The sequence below is a fragment of the Miniopterus schreibersii genome (assembly GCF_964146895.1).
Source record: "Miniopterus schreibersii genome assembly, chromosome: 4".
Classification (NCBI taxonomy): domain Eukaryota; kingdom Metazoa; phylum Chordata; class Mammalia; order Chiroptera; family Miniopteridae; genus Miniopterus; species Miniopterus schreibersii.
The window spans coordinates 24,331,056-24,345,750 of NC_138105.1; the positions used below are offsets into that span (position 1 = coordinate 24,331,056).

Sequence of the window (14,695 nt, forward strand, 5' to 3'; positions counted from 1 at the left end):
TAACAGAAACTTTGCAGGCCAGAAGGGAGTGGCAAGAAATATTCAAAGTGATGAAAAACAAGGACCTACAACCAAGATTACTCTACCCAGCAAGGCCATTATTTAGAATCGAAAGACAGATAAAGAGCTTCCCAGACAAGAAAAAGCTAAAGGAGTTCATCACCACTAAACTACTATTACAGGAAATGTTAAATAAAGGGTCCTTTAAAGAAAAAAAGATCAAAAACAGTAACAATATAATATGGAAATAAATACATATCTATTAACAATTGAATCTAAAAATCAAAATAAAGGAACAAGCAAAACAGAAACAGACTCACAGATAAAGAGAACATTTTGACATTTGCCAGATGGGAGAGCGGATTGAGGGGATGGTTGAAAAAATGTCAAAGGATTAAAAAGTACAAATTGGCTGTTACAGAAAAGTCATGGGGATATAAAGTACAGCATATGAAATATAATCAATAATATTCTAATAACTAAGTATAGTGTCAGGTGAGTATGAGATTTATCAGGATGATCGCTTATTAAGTTATATAATGTCTAATTACTAAGGTGTACACCTGAAACTAATGTAATATTGTATGTTGACTGTAATTAAAAAATTTAAAAATGACTTAAAAAAAGAAATGAATACAATAAAAGGGACTAATACATGTTGGGACACAGATGAACTTTGGAAACATTGGGCTAGGTAAAAGAGACCAATAAAAAATAATAAACACATGTTATATAACTCCACTTATATGAAAAGTTCAGGATAGGTAAATTCAGAGAATAGATTTATGGCTGCCTAGGGCTGGGGCAGGAGGAAGAAGAGATGAGGAAAGACAGCTAATGGGTACAGTTTCTTCTTTTCTTTAATGTAATTAATGCACTTTATTTTTTGGATCTGTTTTAGGTTTACAGAGAAATAAACAGAAAGTACAGAGAATTCATATATCCTTCAACCTCCCACCCCCCAGTTCTCCTACTGATTACGTTTCTAACAACTGGTAAGTCAATGTTGATACATGATGGTATATATTCGAATTCTACAGGTTTTGACAAATGTATAATGATAAGCATCCAGGATCATACAGAGCAGCTTCACTGCCCTAAAAGTCCTCCATGCTCCACCCATTAATCCCACCCTCCCCAGAACACTTGCCAACCACTGGCTTTACCTTTTTACTGTTCTCCACAGTTTTTCCTTTTCCAGAGAGTCATATAGTTGGAATCACACAGGATTTAATCTTTTCAAATTGGCTTCTTTTACTTAGAAATGTGCATTTAAGGGTCCTGTCTTTTCACAGCTTGACAGCTCATTTAGGGATTCTTTATGAACTGATAAATATATTCTACAATTGGGTTATGGTGATGGCTGCACAATTCGGTGAATATGCTAAACACCACTGAAATACAGACTTTAAAAGGGTCGCTTTTATGAATTACATCTCAATAAAAAGGAAAATTGTAGAGGTGCAGAAAATACTCATCAGAATGGCAAAAATTCAAGACTACCAATACCAATATTGTTGAGGATGTGTAGCGACACAAACTCTTACATGTTGGCAAGAACTTAAAATGACAGTTTTATTCTTAGTAGCAAGCAATTCCTCAAAAAGCTACACACAGAATTACCAAAGAACCCAGCAATTCCACTCCTAGGTATATACCCCAAAGAACCGAAAACAAAACATTCAAATACTTGTTCATGAATGTTCAGAGCAACATTATTCACAATAGCTAAAAGGTGAAACCATCACCAATGGCCATCAACTGATCAATGAATAAATGGAATATTATTTGCCATAAAAAGCAATGGAGTACTAATACATGCTACAGTGTGGATGAACCTAGAAAACATTATGTTAAGTGAAAGAAACTAGACAAAAAAAGCTTACACATACAAGGATGGGAAAAAGTAGGTTTACAGTTGTGAGTACATGAAATAGTTTGTTCTTGTATTATTATCTATTAATTATTGTCTTATTTTCCATATGAACAACTATAAACCTACTTTTGCCCACCCCTGTATTGTATGATTCCATTTATATGAACTATCCAGAATAGTAAATCCATAGAGATAAAAGTAGATTGGTGGTTGCCATGGGGCAGAGGTAAGAGAAATGGGAAGAAACTGCTTAATGGGTATGAGGTTTTCTTTTGGGGTAATGAAAATGTTTTGTCACTAGGTAGAGGTGGTAATGGCACGATACTGTGAATGTACTAAATGACACTGAGTTGTTCACTTTAAAATGGTATAAGAATTTTACCTCAATTTTTTAACAAAGTTAAATGAGAAGAAATGCTATAATGTCAGAAATAAATCATCTGGTTTCATTAGTTTAAAAAAAAAAACAAAACTGCTAGTGAGCATTAAAGACTAAATAAAGGCTACAAAATGGAATAGAGACTATAACAGCTATGTGCCTTGACACTGAAGATACAGTACACAGCTTTTTTTTTTAATATATTGTTATTGATTTCAGAGAGAGAAAAGGAAAGAGAGAGAAACATCAATGATGAGAGAGATTGATCAGCTGCCTCCTGTATGCACCCCCCACTGAGGATCAAGCCCACAACCCAGGCATGTACCCTGACCAGGAATCGAACCATGAGATCTCCTGGATCATAGGTCGATGATCAACCACTGAGCCACGCTGGCCAGGCAGTACACTGCTCTTTTATAAAAGCAGCACACAAGCTAATTAACTGTTTTCAGCTTTTGAAAGTATAATAAATACCCTGGCCCAAGTGGCTCAGCAGCTGATCACTGACCTAAGATTCCCAGTCAGAGCACATGCCCAGGTTGCGGGTTCAACCCCCAGTAGGGGACGTGCAGGAGGAAACCAATCAATGACTGTCTCATCACTGATGTTTCTATCTCTCTCTCCCTCCCTCTCCCTTCCTCTCTCTGAAATCAATAAAGATATATTTAAATAAATAAAAGTATAACATCTATTTGGCTCTCAAAATCACATTAACATTCCACTAACAATTTCTGAAACATATACTGGTACGCACCTTGAACCCAGCCCCCACTACAAACATGTAACACATACAAAACTGCAACTTAATAAAAATGAAAACCATTACTTTCAAACAAGGAAATTAGTAACTACAAATTTGGTTACTAGGCACAATAATCTAATTCTAGTAGATCAGGAGCAATTTAAATTCCACCTCAAATTTTTTAAGGCCACACTTCCCCAAACAAGCCATCAGTCTTGCCTGAGCTCTACCAGTATAGTTCACATCCTAAAGAACATCTCATTCGCACTGCCCAAGCAACCCAACCAGACAACAGTAATGTTTCTGAGAAAAGCCTTGAAACATCAATTGCCCAGAATTCTTGTAGCACTGTACAGAAAGAACTGTTGTCTTCAAGTGATGCTGAACTACCCCAAAATACCAATTTCTGAATCAATGGCTAAATCAAATTCAACATAATTCTGCATTAAGCATTTTGCCCCGATTTTATGAAACCTGGTAATCACGTATAATTCATGCACATGTAAAGAACTACCAACTTCCTACAATATTCAATTAATCAAAACAAAAACATTAGTCTACATTATTAGAATAACCAAACCCAACCTTCACATAAAAAGCAGAATCAGAATGGCCTCTAATTTTTACCTACAGAACTGAAGTAACAACCATGATGATTTCAACAATTAGCTGATTAAGACTAATAAAAGTGAAGAAAAATCACAGTTCAAAGTCAAAATATTAATATGGTTACCTATTCATAGTTCCAGATACATCAACATCATTCATAAAACATTCGATGCTCAAAGGGAGGTCTGAAGCATTTGCACTCATCAATTTCTTGAGTTTCTCACACTCTTGAGACAGTCGTAATAATGCACGGATTTTGGACTTTATGTCTAGCTTGTATTTCTTTCCAAATTCTTCACAGAAGTGATTTACTAACACCTCATCAAATTTTCTGCCTCCCAGTGTTGTGTCAAATGCAGTGGCCAGAACCTTAGAAAAAAGATAATTAATTCAAAAATAAAGCAATTTAAATTTTTATCATGATATATACTTAATAGGTAAATTGTAGTAAGGGGTTAGGGAGACATTAAAGTTGAAACAGTGCAATGGCATGTGTCACTTAGTCATTGTTACAACCACTGTGAAAAGAGACACTGTAATCCACAATTTACAGATGATGCTACAAACCTAGACAGATAAGCTAATCTGCAGGTCACAAAGCTAATACGTAAGTGGTAGAAGTAGAATATAAAACCCAATCTCATCAATTTCAAAACCCACACCCTCTCCACTATACCAATCTGATTCCAAACAGTAATTACAACATATCCAAGGCCAAATATACTAACATGTCATATACACAGTTCTAGTCTTATTGCTATCACAAAACTGTGAATAATACCAAAGGCCTAGCTCTATACAGTTTACTACCAGGAAAGACGCTAAAGCCTTACCTCCCAGCAATTTGTTTCTATTTAACATAGAAGTGTTACTAGCTTGGGTTATCCATTTTCCAAATCTATAGCAGATTAAAAGTGAATTGGATCTAATCAGATTCAGTTGATACAAGATAGGTTAAATAAGCAATAACATCCTTATGAAGGAATAAAACCAATAAAAACAATCTCTTTGAAGAATGTTAACCATCACGGGGAATTTTTCTAAATCTGTTAACTGAAGAAAAAGGCACAGAACTGAAATACAGTGTGATTTCAATTTTGTTTTCTTAAAAGACTAGAACACACACACCAAACTGCTAAAAGTATTACGATATTTTTCTTTACACATAAATGTTTTCCAAGTTTGGTGGTGGTTTTTTAATGAGTATTTTTATACTTAAACTTTAATTATAATTGGAAAACTGACAAGTAACAGCTGACAGTGAAGGACAATGAAGAAAAAAAGGAGATGATCACTAATACACATCACTTTGACCCAAAGCGAAGGCTAAATATGACCAGAATCTTTTGTTTAAAAAGGTTTAAGTATAGAATTTTATCTATCAGTAATCCAAATAAAGTTTAAACAATGAGAATTACACTTGATCCAGCGTTTATATCTGTTAAAATCACAAACTTCTAATTTCTCAACCATCCCAAAGATTTGCTTTCATTTATTCTAAAAAATAAATAAAAACCCTAGGAATAATAATAAACCAAAATATAAAGCAGAACCAAGTTGTTTTCAAAGAAATAGGACCGTACAAAACAAAACAAAACAACCCCCCCCCAATATGAGAGGAGAATGCCAATTTAGACTTTGGCACCAAAAACACTGATACACAGCCCAAATCATTCAAATAAACACTCAAAAACTCATTGGTTCTTAAGCAAATTCTAGATAAAAATCACTGAGCTCATAAAGATCACCGAGCTCAAGGTTTTAGATCCCGTTGTGGAATTAACAAATATACCAGCAAATTCAACTGTGATTACCTCTGGCCCTTTTTTCATCTTTAACACTGCTACACTTCTTTGCATACAAAACTGCTTTCTACAGAGGTCTAAGCTTTCCAGAAATCTAGAATGTCACTCCTAGTCTGGTTTCTTTGAGCCATTAAGTTCTAACCCCTCCACCCTTTTCCCCAGAAACCTCAAAACCTTAAGAACAAGAAGAGAATGCCTTTATCATAATCTCCTCAATCCTCAGCATAAAACATCTAGGGACTATCTGTTAAAGAACCCTAACAAGCCTGCAGGTAAGCATTATTTCCCCATATTATACATAAGAAAAATAAGGTTCAACAATCTTAATTAGAGCTTTTTCCTCATACCATGCCAATTCTTTTTTTTAAATATTGATTTGGGGGTGTGGGGGTACATCAATTTGTTGTTCTACTTATTCAGGTATTAATTGGTGATTCTTTACGTGCCCTGAGAGATTGAACCCGAAACCTTGGTGTATCGTGACGATGGCTCTAAATAACTGAGCTACTTACCTGGTCAGGACCAATGCCGACTCTTAATTATTTTGGGCTGACAACTTCCACCCTACCCCTATATACTTAGTTTGTAGTTCAGATGGCTCACAGCAAGTTTCCATTAGTGAAACAAAATCCTTTAACCATTTATTTAAATTCTCTCTCACAAGTTCCTAATTATCATACATTTGTAATAGTCTTCCAGAAAAAAATATACTTACTTTAAGTTTTCCTTTATTAAATGCACATACAGAAACTTGATAAGAAGAATGCCCCATGTCTATAAAAACTACATTTCTTGGTTTCTCTTCTAACGCAGGAAGATCTTGCTTATAGATTCCATATGCAAGAGCAACTACATGAGAAAAAAATTAAATTCAACATAACATTATCATCTAAGAGTAAACTTAAAATTTAAATAGGAAAAAAACAGACTTTGTATATAGCGAATGGAGCTGCATCATATGCTAAGTTCTAGAAAAGATTAAATTCTTTACAAGCTTTGCACAATTTATTCATGAAGAACATTAACTTAAAAGAGTTAAACGCTGACTAGGGTTCCTTAATGTTTCCAAATACAACTTCCAATTCCAAGGACTTTGGCAATTGTTCCCAAACCACTTTCCCAAACATATTTTCCAGAATTTCTTCTACCCTTGTGCCATCTCAGCATTCCCACATATCCTGTCCCTGAGACGTTGCTTTATACCCATTCCTCTGACTCCACCAGCCCACAAGTCATAGAAAAGGCCAATCTTTAATTCAAAGCACTGCTCCAATCACACAATAAATGTATTCCTTTCCAAACAACCATGTGATTAAATACCAAATTAAGTGCTACAAAGATACAAAAAAGTTCTGGTCAGATGAATTCTTCCTATGTGACAGAGTAACCAAAAGGAAGCTGCAAGCAAAATAAAGAACAAGAAACCCTAGGATTTTAAGGCTTCGCAACCTTCAAGATTAAAAACAAGTCAAAAACTTTAGTTAATAGTCTCTCTTACCTGCCGTAGTTTCATTCATTAATCGCAGGCAATTGAGACCAGCAATCTGTGTTGCATCCATTACTGACCGTCGTTCTGCATCAGTATAGAAACTAGGAACCTACAAAAAAATTTGAAAGTTTACTGTATTATGGAGATTCTTCACTTAAGATGAACTTGCCAAAAAACAGTAAAATCCAGAACTGCCCTCAAATACGTACAGCCATTTATTCTGCATATGATCAAAGGATTTCAAACCAGTAGGGAAAATTTTAAATATTCAATAAGTAGTATTGAAACAAATGGATAGCCAGCCATATTGAAAATAATAAACTGGCATCCGTACTGTACAGCTTATACCAAAATATAGGTCAAATATAGGACTTAAATGTTTAAAAAAAAAAAAGAGTACCAGAATGAAAGGAATTTTACCATCAGAGCACAAAAGGATTTTCTAAATATAACATAATACCCAGAAGAAAAAAATTTTTTTGCCTCATAAAAAAAATTCTAATGACCCAATGGGGAAACTATTTGCAACTCACATCATAGAAGTGCAAAAAGCTAATCTAATATACGGTGAACTACAAATCAAAATGAAAATCATAAACTCAAAATAAAATGAGCAAAAAACAAGAACATTTCAAAAAACAGAAAACATAAAATGGCTCTTAAATTTTAAAATGTTCATCTTCACCTACAGTAAAATATTAAAATCACATACACTTTGATACATTATTCACCTACTAGAATTAGCTAAGACACCAATAAGCTGTGCTGGTGAGGCTACAGTCAAATAAGCCCTCTCATACACTGCGAGTGGAAGTGTGAATTCGTGCAAATTCTTTAAAGGGCAATTATACAACAGCTGTTAAAATTACAAATACAGTAGTCACCCCTTATCCATGGGAAGGTAATGTCCCAAGACTACCAGTGGATGCCTGAAACTGAGGATAGTCTCAAACTCTATATATACTGCTTTTTCCTATACATATATACCTGTAGTAAAGTTTATAAATTAAGCACAGTAAGAGATTAACACCATCTAATAATAAAACAGGACAATTACACAATATACTGTAATAAAAGTTAAGTGGCCCGGCCGGGCACGGCTCAGTGGTTGAGCATTGACCTAGGATTCAGGAGATCAAGGTTCGATTCCTGGTCAGTGCACATGCCCGGGTTGTGGGCTCAATCCCCAGTTGGGGGCGTACAGGAGGCAGCCGATCAATGATGACACTCTCATCACTGATGATTCTCTCTCTCTCCCCCCCTTCCTCTCTGAAATCAATAAAAAAAGATATATTTTAAAAAATAAAAACATTTTTAAGAAGGTAAGTGAATGTGGTCTTTCTCTCAAAATATCTTATAGTACTGTATATACATTGTAGATACACTGACAATGGGATGATTCACAATCAGAGCAGGACAAAACAGGCAAAGCAGGACCCAGAATGGCATGCAGCTTATAACTTATGAATGGTTTGTTCCTGGAATTTTCCATTTAATATATTCAGACTGAAGTTCACCGTGTGGAACTGAAACCATGGAAAGCGAAACTATGAATGGGGGGAGACTATTGTACACATATCTTTTGTCTCAGCGATTGCACGTCTAAGAATTTAGCCTATAAATTCTACAAACTTATCATTTAAGAGCAAAATGATATTTAAGTTTACTCACTGCAGCATTCTTCACAATAAATTAAAAAAAACTGGATTTTCAACAAAAAGAGACTGGCTGAGTAAGTACTGCAAAAACTGAAGTCTCACGGCCACTAAAAGGAATGATGCGCTACTTTATTGCTATGGAACGAATACAAGATAAATTGCCCAAAATTTGTTAAAAGAAAAATGAAAGTTAAAAAGGATCTGTGTTTGCTTCAGTACAGAAAAATCTCTGGGAAGATCTGTATGTAACAAAGTAGTAAAACTGGTAACCTTGGGAAGGAAATACTACTTACTAGGAAGAAAGGATGCTGAAGCTTCACATATAGCCTCCTTTCTACACATCTGATTTTTGAACACTGGGCTATTCTTACCTTTCTAAAAAAAATGAAGTTTATGTTTTAACAAAAATCAATTTATATATAAAGCAAAACACACCCAGGCTCTACTTACATAGCAATTAAATATATCATTAGTACCAAGAGCTAGAGTAGTGACTGCAGGAGAAAGTTCACATAGAGGCCAGAGACTGCTAATCTTAGAAAGGTCTAATGACAAGGTGGGCCCTTTCCTAGCATCCAGGAACTTGCATGATAAACAGTTCCCTAAGTTGATTCAAAAATTTCCCAAATATTAAAAGTGACTCACTGTGCCTAAACTGTTTCTACAATGTAGTTTATGCAAAATACCTACTTTCCTTCTGGAAGGCTGTAATATTGGTACATCTAGGCATAGGGTACCTACATGACTGACTCCCCAATAAAAACCCTAGTCCTTAGGCTACAGGCAGAACTTCCCTGGTCTATGACATTTTCACACATGTTGTCACAACTTGTTGCTGGAATAATTAAGCACAGCCAGTCTGATTCCATCAAAAGGTACTCTTAGAAGCTTGTGCCTGGTTTCCTCCAGACATTCACTGCCCATGTACCCCTTTCTCTTCATTGATTTTGCTTTGTATCCTTTCCGTGTAATAAATCTTAGCTTTAAGTACAGCTATACACCGAGTTCTATGAATTCTCTTAGCAAATCACCGAAACTCAGTGTAGTCTTGAGGAACCCCTACACATGACTTAACACATCACCTTTAAACTTGTTCAAAAAGCTGACAACACCAACCAGGCATTCTATCGTTTTACATAAATTTTACTTCTACACTGAGCATAATTCAGGATCAACGTGAAACGCACTAGACGGGGAAATGAAGACAAATCTGACAGACCAATGGCGAGTTTGGGAAAGGCAGAAAGCATCTAAGCAAATACAGTATCTGTTCTGAATCTTTAAAAGAAGTAGCATTTTTATTCTTTGCATCCCCAGAATGTGGCACAATAGCCATAATCCAATTCTTCCCAACAAATGTCAGTTCTGCTTTACTAGAGAGCCAAGAACTAAGGAATCTACCACACAAGAGACTGTGGGGTGAAAAAGCTACCCAACTGTCCTTGCTTCACCAATCAATGCACCAAGAGAGGCCAGAGAGACAAAATAGCAGACAGCCAAAGAATGAGAAGATTCAGTGACAAAATCAATACAACTGCTCCAATTTCAGCGGTAGCTAAGAACTCCATCACACTACAAAGCACAAAGCTACAAATAGCCAGGCTTCCATCTAGACAGGAATATGAAAAGACAATGTAAAGTTTATTGCTGCTTTGCCTTTAGTGCTAGAAACAGCAACAGCAAAGATACAGAGATAAAACGGAGAAAAAGAGACCATTTCTCATTGAAAGTACAGTATTCACTAACTTAAACAAATGAGTAGCTACAGAAGAGGCCTGAGCAATAACGAGGGACTAGAAAAGAAAATGAAGGCTAGTTTGATAAATTCTTAAAATAATTATACAGCATGGCGTGGCTCAGTGGTTGAGCATCAACCTTATGATCCAGGGCACACCCCGGGGTTTCAGCCTCGATCCCCAGCAGGGGGCGTGCGGGAGGCAGCCGATCAATGACTCTCATCACTGATGTTTCTCTCTCTCTTCCTCTCCCTTCCTCTCTCTGAAATCAATAGAAGACATATTTTCAAAATAATAATCATACAAACCAAGGAAAAAACATTATTTGCAGTTAAAATGCAAATGCTTCTTCACACACATTCTCAATAATGAGTAGGGAGGGCTCAAACTCACTGAAACAACACAGTCCACGACAGGCTTTTTAAGAACACTTTCTGCTGTCTCCTTCAGTTTGGACAAAAGCATGGCAGTCACTTGCTCCGTGGTAAAATTTCGTTCTTCCTCCATATATTTCACCTGCAATAAAATAACAAAAAGATGTAGACTTATATTTTTTCATGTCCTGAGAACCTAAAATGAACAATGTCTCACCATCATCAGCGTAACATTATTTCAAAAGGGAACTGAAGAAAGCTAACTTCGGAAGCAAAAATAATTTAAAGATCACTTTTAGTTTTATAACATGTACATGATACTTAGAGATGAGGACCACTATGTAAACAAGTTGTGGCAGCCAATAAAACCTGAAACAATTTACCTGTGCAGAAGGTAATCTGTAAAGGGTCTGGTGGTGAAACTATTTTTACCATCTAACATATTTTGTGTGTTTTACTTTGTTTATTATGTTGACTTTATTATCACCTCTCCAATTAAGATTCGCTCTAACCTGAGGACATTGTTTTAGTCAAATTCATTCACTGCTGTAGCCATAGCACTGATAGACATGACAGAATAAATACTTGGTGAGTTAAAGAATGATAAACAAAGCTTCAAGATAGCCTATCATAGATGAAGTCTGCAACTTTGACAAGAGTTGCAAACTTTAAATGTTGAAAGGTTGCCAAGGATAAGCCCCACCCCACATATACCCATAACTTCCCAAATACAATCCAGACCAGAAAATGTTACTCTCTTCTTTTAATCTGCTGCTCCAACTCAGCTTGAAAGCTACCTGGCTCCTCACCTCCTCTACCCACAACCATAATGTATTCTGGCTTACAGTCTAACAGTTTCTCATTTTATTGCATGATAAAGATGGGAAAATAACCCTCCCAGTGAGCCTCTTTGAAAGAAGAGGCTACCTCTTCTTCCTTGCAATTTGTCTAATCTTAATCAACTCCTTCACCCTGGCACTTAGAGCCACTTAACCCCCCAGGGTCTTCTCCCTAAGTCTCTTTCTCCTTCGGCTCTTGCAATGCTTATGACTAAATCTGCCAATATCTGACCTACTTCTTTCTTAATGATAAACATCCCCAGCCCCATTTCCTCACCTCCTCCCTTTTCCTTTTCCCCTCCTCTGTACTCCAGCCTTATCCCTTACTAGGTCATTCAAACTGTTCTGAGATTATTGCCACAGGTGTCCTAAGTAAACCCAGGGGTCATTCTTCAGTTATCAGAATTCTTCACTTCTAAATTCAACTGAAGTCTCAGCTACAATGGCACAATCAGCTACCTTTTTCTTCCAATTCTCATCATCTCTTGGATTTTGAGCCTGTTCCTAGGATTCTTAATTCTCCAAATGGAATGCCTCGAACACCAAATCTCCTCTCTGAACTTACATGCCTGGAAAGCTCAACCACCCTCCTGGATTCTTCTTACCACCTCTGAGTGCTAGAGAGATAATGGAGTACACCCCTACCCATGCCCCAGCCTCTCACCTCTTTTGAAAGATCAGTTCACTGCATGTTTCACAAAGAGGCTCTTCTAGATATTTCAGAGATATCAAAGACTAAACTTCGTTTTCCTCAAGAACAACACCTTCTCCAATCTAATTCATATTGTCAAGAGTATGACCATGTATCTGCCTAGTGACTTAAAAGCATTGATTTCCTTGCCTGCTCTTCCACAAGTCACACGCTAAACAAGTCACACATCAGTAAACGAAAAGCAGCAATGGCAGCCTTTACTTCATTACTACCCATCCATCCAGGCCATGTAACAGTGCCACCTATGGTTCTCAATCAAAATCTAGACCACTGAAAAAAATGTCAAACAGCCTTTACTAGGAAAAGTTTTTCCTAAGCATTTGTAAGCATTTTCACTACAACATGAAACCAGAATGGTATTGATATACATTGACCTAATAAAATAAAATGCTGTATTTTAATCATAAGGCATTATATTGAGAACCTTACCTTTATACCTGTTAATCCAGTAGGCAACTGCACAATATCATATGCAAGGTTAGATCTTTCTGCCTCCACAAACGGATCAGAGAATGCTCGGCCATGGAATCTTTTAAATCCTTGAACTGTGTTCTTTGCATTGGAAATGATCTAAGAGAAAGGATACCAGAGTCAAAGAGTAAACAGATAGAAATTAAATTTGAAAAAAAGAAAGTCAACAGCATCAGATTAAATTAGCACTCCACAAAGTTTCCTTCTGAGTTTCAGTTTTCTTCAGCTCTCAAATTTTCTGAATGATGCCTACCAGCATGTGAAGTGGGGCTTAAAGGGTGAGGGACCTGAACAGGTAACACAAGGATCACAGTCCAGTCTGTCCTGCTTCTCCATATAGAGAGATCATTATATTTATGAAAGTATTTTCGCCCAGCTGGGTGTGGCTTAGCGGTTGAGCATTGACCTAGGATCCAGAAGATCGTGGTTCAGTTCCGGTCAGGGCACATGCCCGGGTTGCGGGCTCGATCCCCAGCAGGGGGCACATGCAGGAGGCAGCCAATCAATGACTCTCAATGACATCATTGGTGTTTCTCTCTCTCTCTCCCTCTCCCTTCCTCTATCTGAAATCAATAAAGATTTTTTTTTTTTTAAAGTATTTTCTATCTTAACATTTCCAATAAACATTTACACATAATGATTTTTAGCCTTTAAAAATTACCCACAGTTTGTGATTCAATCTTTCCAGGAGTCAATTTGGAAGTGTCAATTCAGAAATTCTAGTGAAAGAAACTTGCCATAAAGAAAAACAGGATGACATTACACAAAGATGAATGCAAAAAGATACTGACAGAGCATTATTTATAATACCAGAACCCTAGAAATAGCCTGAATGTGTATGAGTAAATAAATTACAGTATATCTGTGCAGTGGCCAAGATTATTTTAGGAAATTGGAAGACAAGAATCTATATAGTATGACCCATTTTGTAGGGGAGGAAATTATTTATGTGCTTTAAAAGAGTAGAAATGGTTATATATTAAGATAATAACTGATTTTTGGATGATAGTAGTACAGTAACTTCCAAATTCCCTATAGTATTATATCTATATTTTTTAATTTCTCTACAATAAACTATTATAATTTATGGAAAATAACATTGGTAAAAACATTCAAAAAATTCAAGAATGAACGTGGGCTTAAGATTTCCAGGCTTGGCCTGGCCGGTTTGGCTCAGTAGTTAGAACACTGGCCCCCAAACCAAAAGGTCTTGGGGGTTCAATTTCCAGTCAAGGGCTCGTACCTCAGTTGCAGGATCAATCCCTGGCCCCGGTTGGGGAGCATGCGGAAAGCAACTAATCAATGTCTCTCTCATATCTCCTGTCTCTGGCTCTCTCTCTCTCTCTCCTCCCGCTCCTCCCTCCTCTCCACTCTCTCTAAAATCAATAGAAAAAATATCCTCGGGTGAGAATTTAAAAAAATATAAAAGATTTACAGGCTCCTCTTCCCAATGCAGGAGTTAATTGTACCAAGCCCCAAGGATAAGATGCAGAGCTCCCCTGCATCAGGTATGTCCAAAGGCCCACACAGAAGTCTTTTTGTAAAAACAATGAGGCCTCACAAATCAGGCCCTGCTTCAGCGAGCTGCCAAGTAGAAACTCAGTATCACAATAACTATGTCAACCTAGAACTAGGCAGCCAGTTCAGTACAGTAACTATGCTCAATAATGAAAGCAAATTTAAAAACAGGAAGAATTCACTGAAATTTTAGAAGAAAAAAGGTTTCAATATAGCTGTGTACTTACTATCTACTGCCTCCTAAAATATCTTAAGCTTTTTAAAAGACAATAAAACACCCAGTTTAACTAATACTCAACTGGCGAAGCACCATTTTCTTAGGCTTATGAATTTTAGGCCCTTCCCGGTCCAGAAAAAGAAGATAAGTATTCATTCTGTAGTTTGCTCCAGATTGAATCATAAAAAGGTCAGACATGCAATTCCTTAATTTCACAGGAACCTCAGACACTCTGGATAACAGAAATCTTGGGATTCTGCTGCTCTGGTT

At 36.6% G+C, this 14,695-nt stretch overlaps 1 protein-coding gene across 1 annotated transcript in view; it reads right to left on the reverse strand.

The window, feature by feature from the left end:
* HSPA4 (heat shock protein family A (Hsp70) member 4) overlaps positions 1 to 14,695 on the reverse strand; it is a 42,207-nt gene that overhangs the window by 15,478 nt on the left and 12,034 nt on the right. Inside the window, exons 3-7 of the mRNA XM_081134223.1 lie at positions 12,649 to 12,789; positions 10,688 to 10,810; positions 6,910 to 7,009; positions 6,127 to 6,260; positions 3,731 to 3,975 (exon numbers count right to left, since the gene is read on the reverse strand). Of these exons, the coding sequence (XP_080990349.1) occupies positions 3,731 to 3,975; positions 6,127 to 6,260; positions 6,910 to 7,009; positions 10,688 to 10,810; positions 12,649 to 12,789 (743 nt within the window). The remainder of the gene's footprint in view (positions 1 to 3,730; positions 3,976 to 6,126; positions 6,261 to 6,909; positions 7,010 to 10,687; positions 10,811 to 12,648; positions 12,790 to 14,695) is intronic.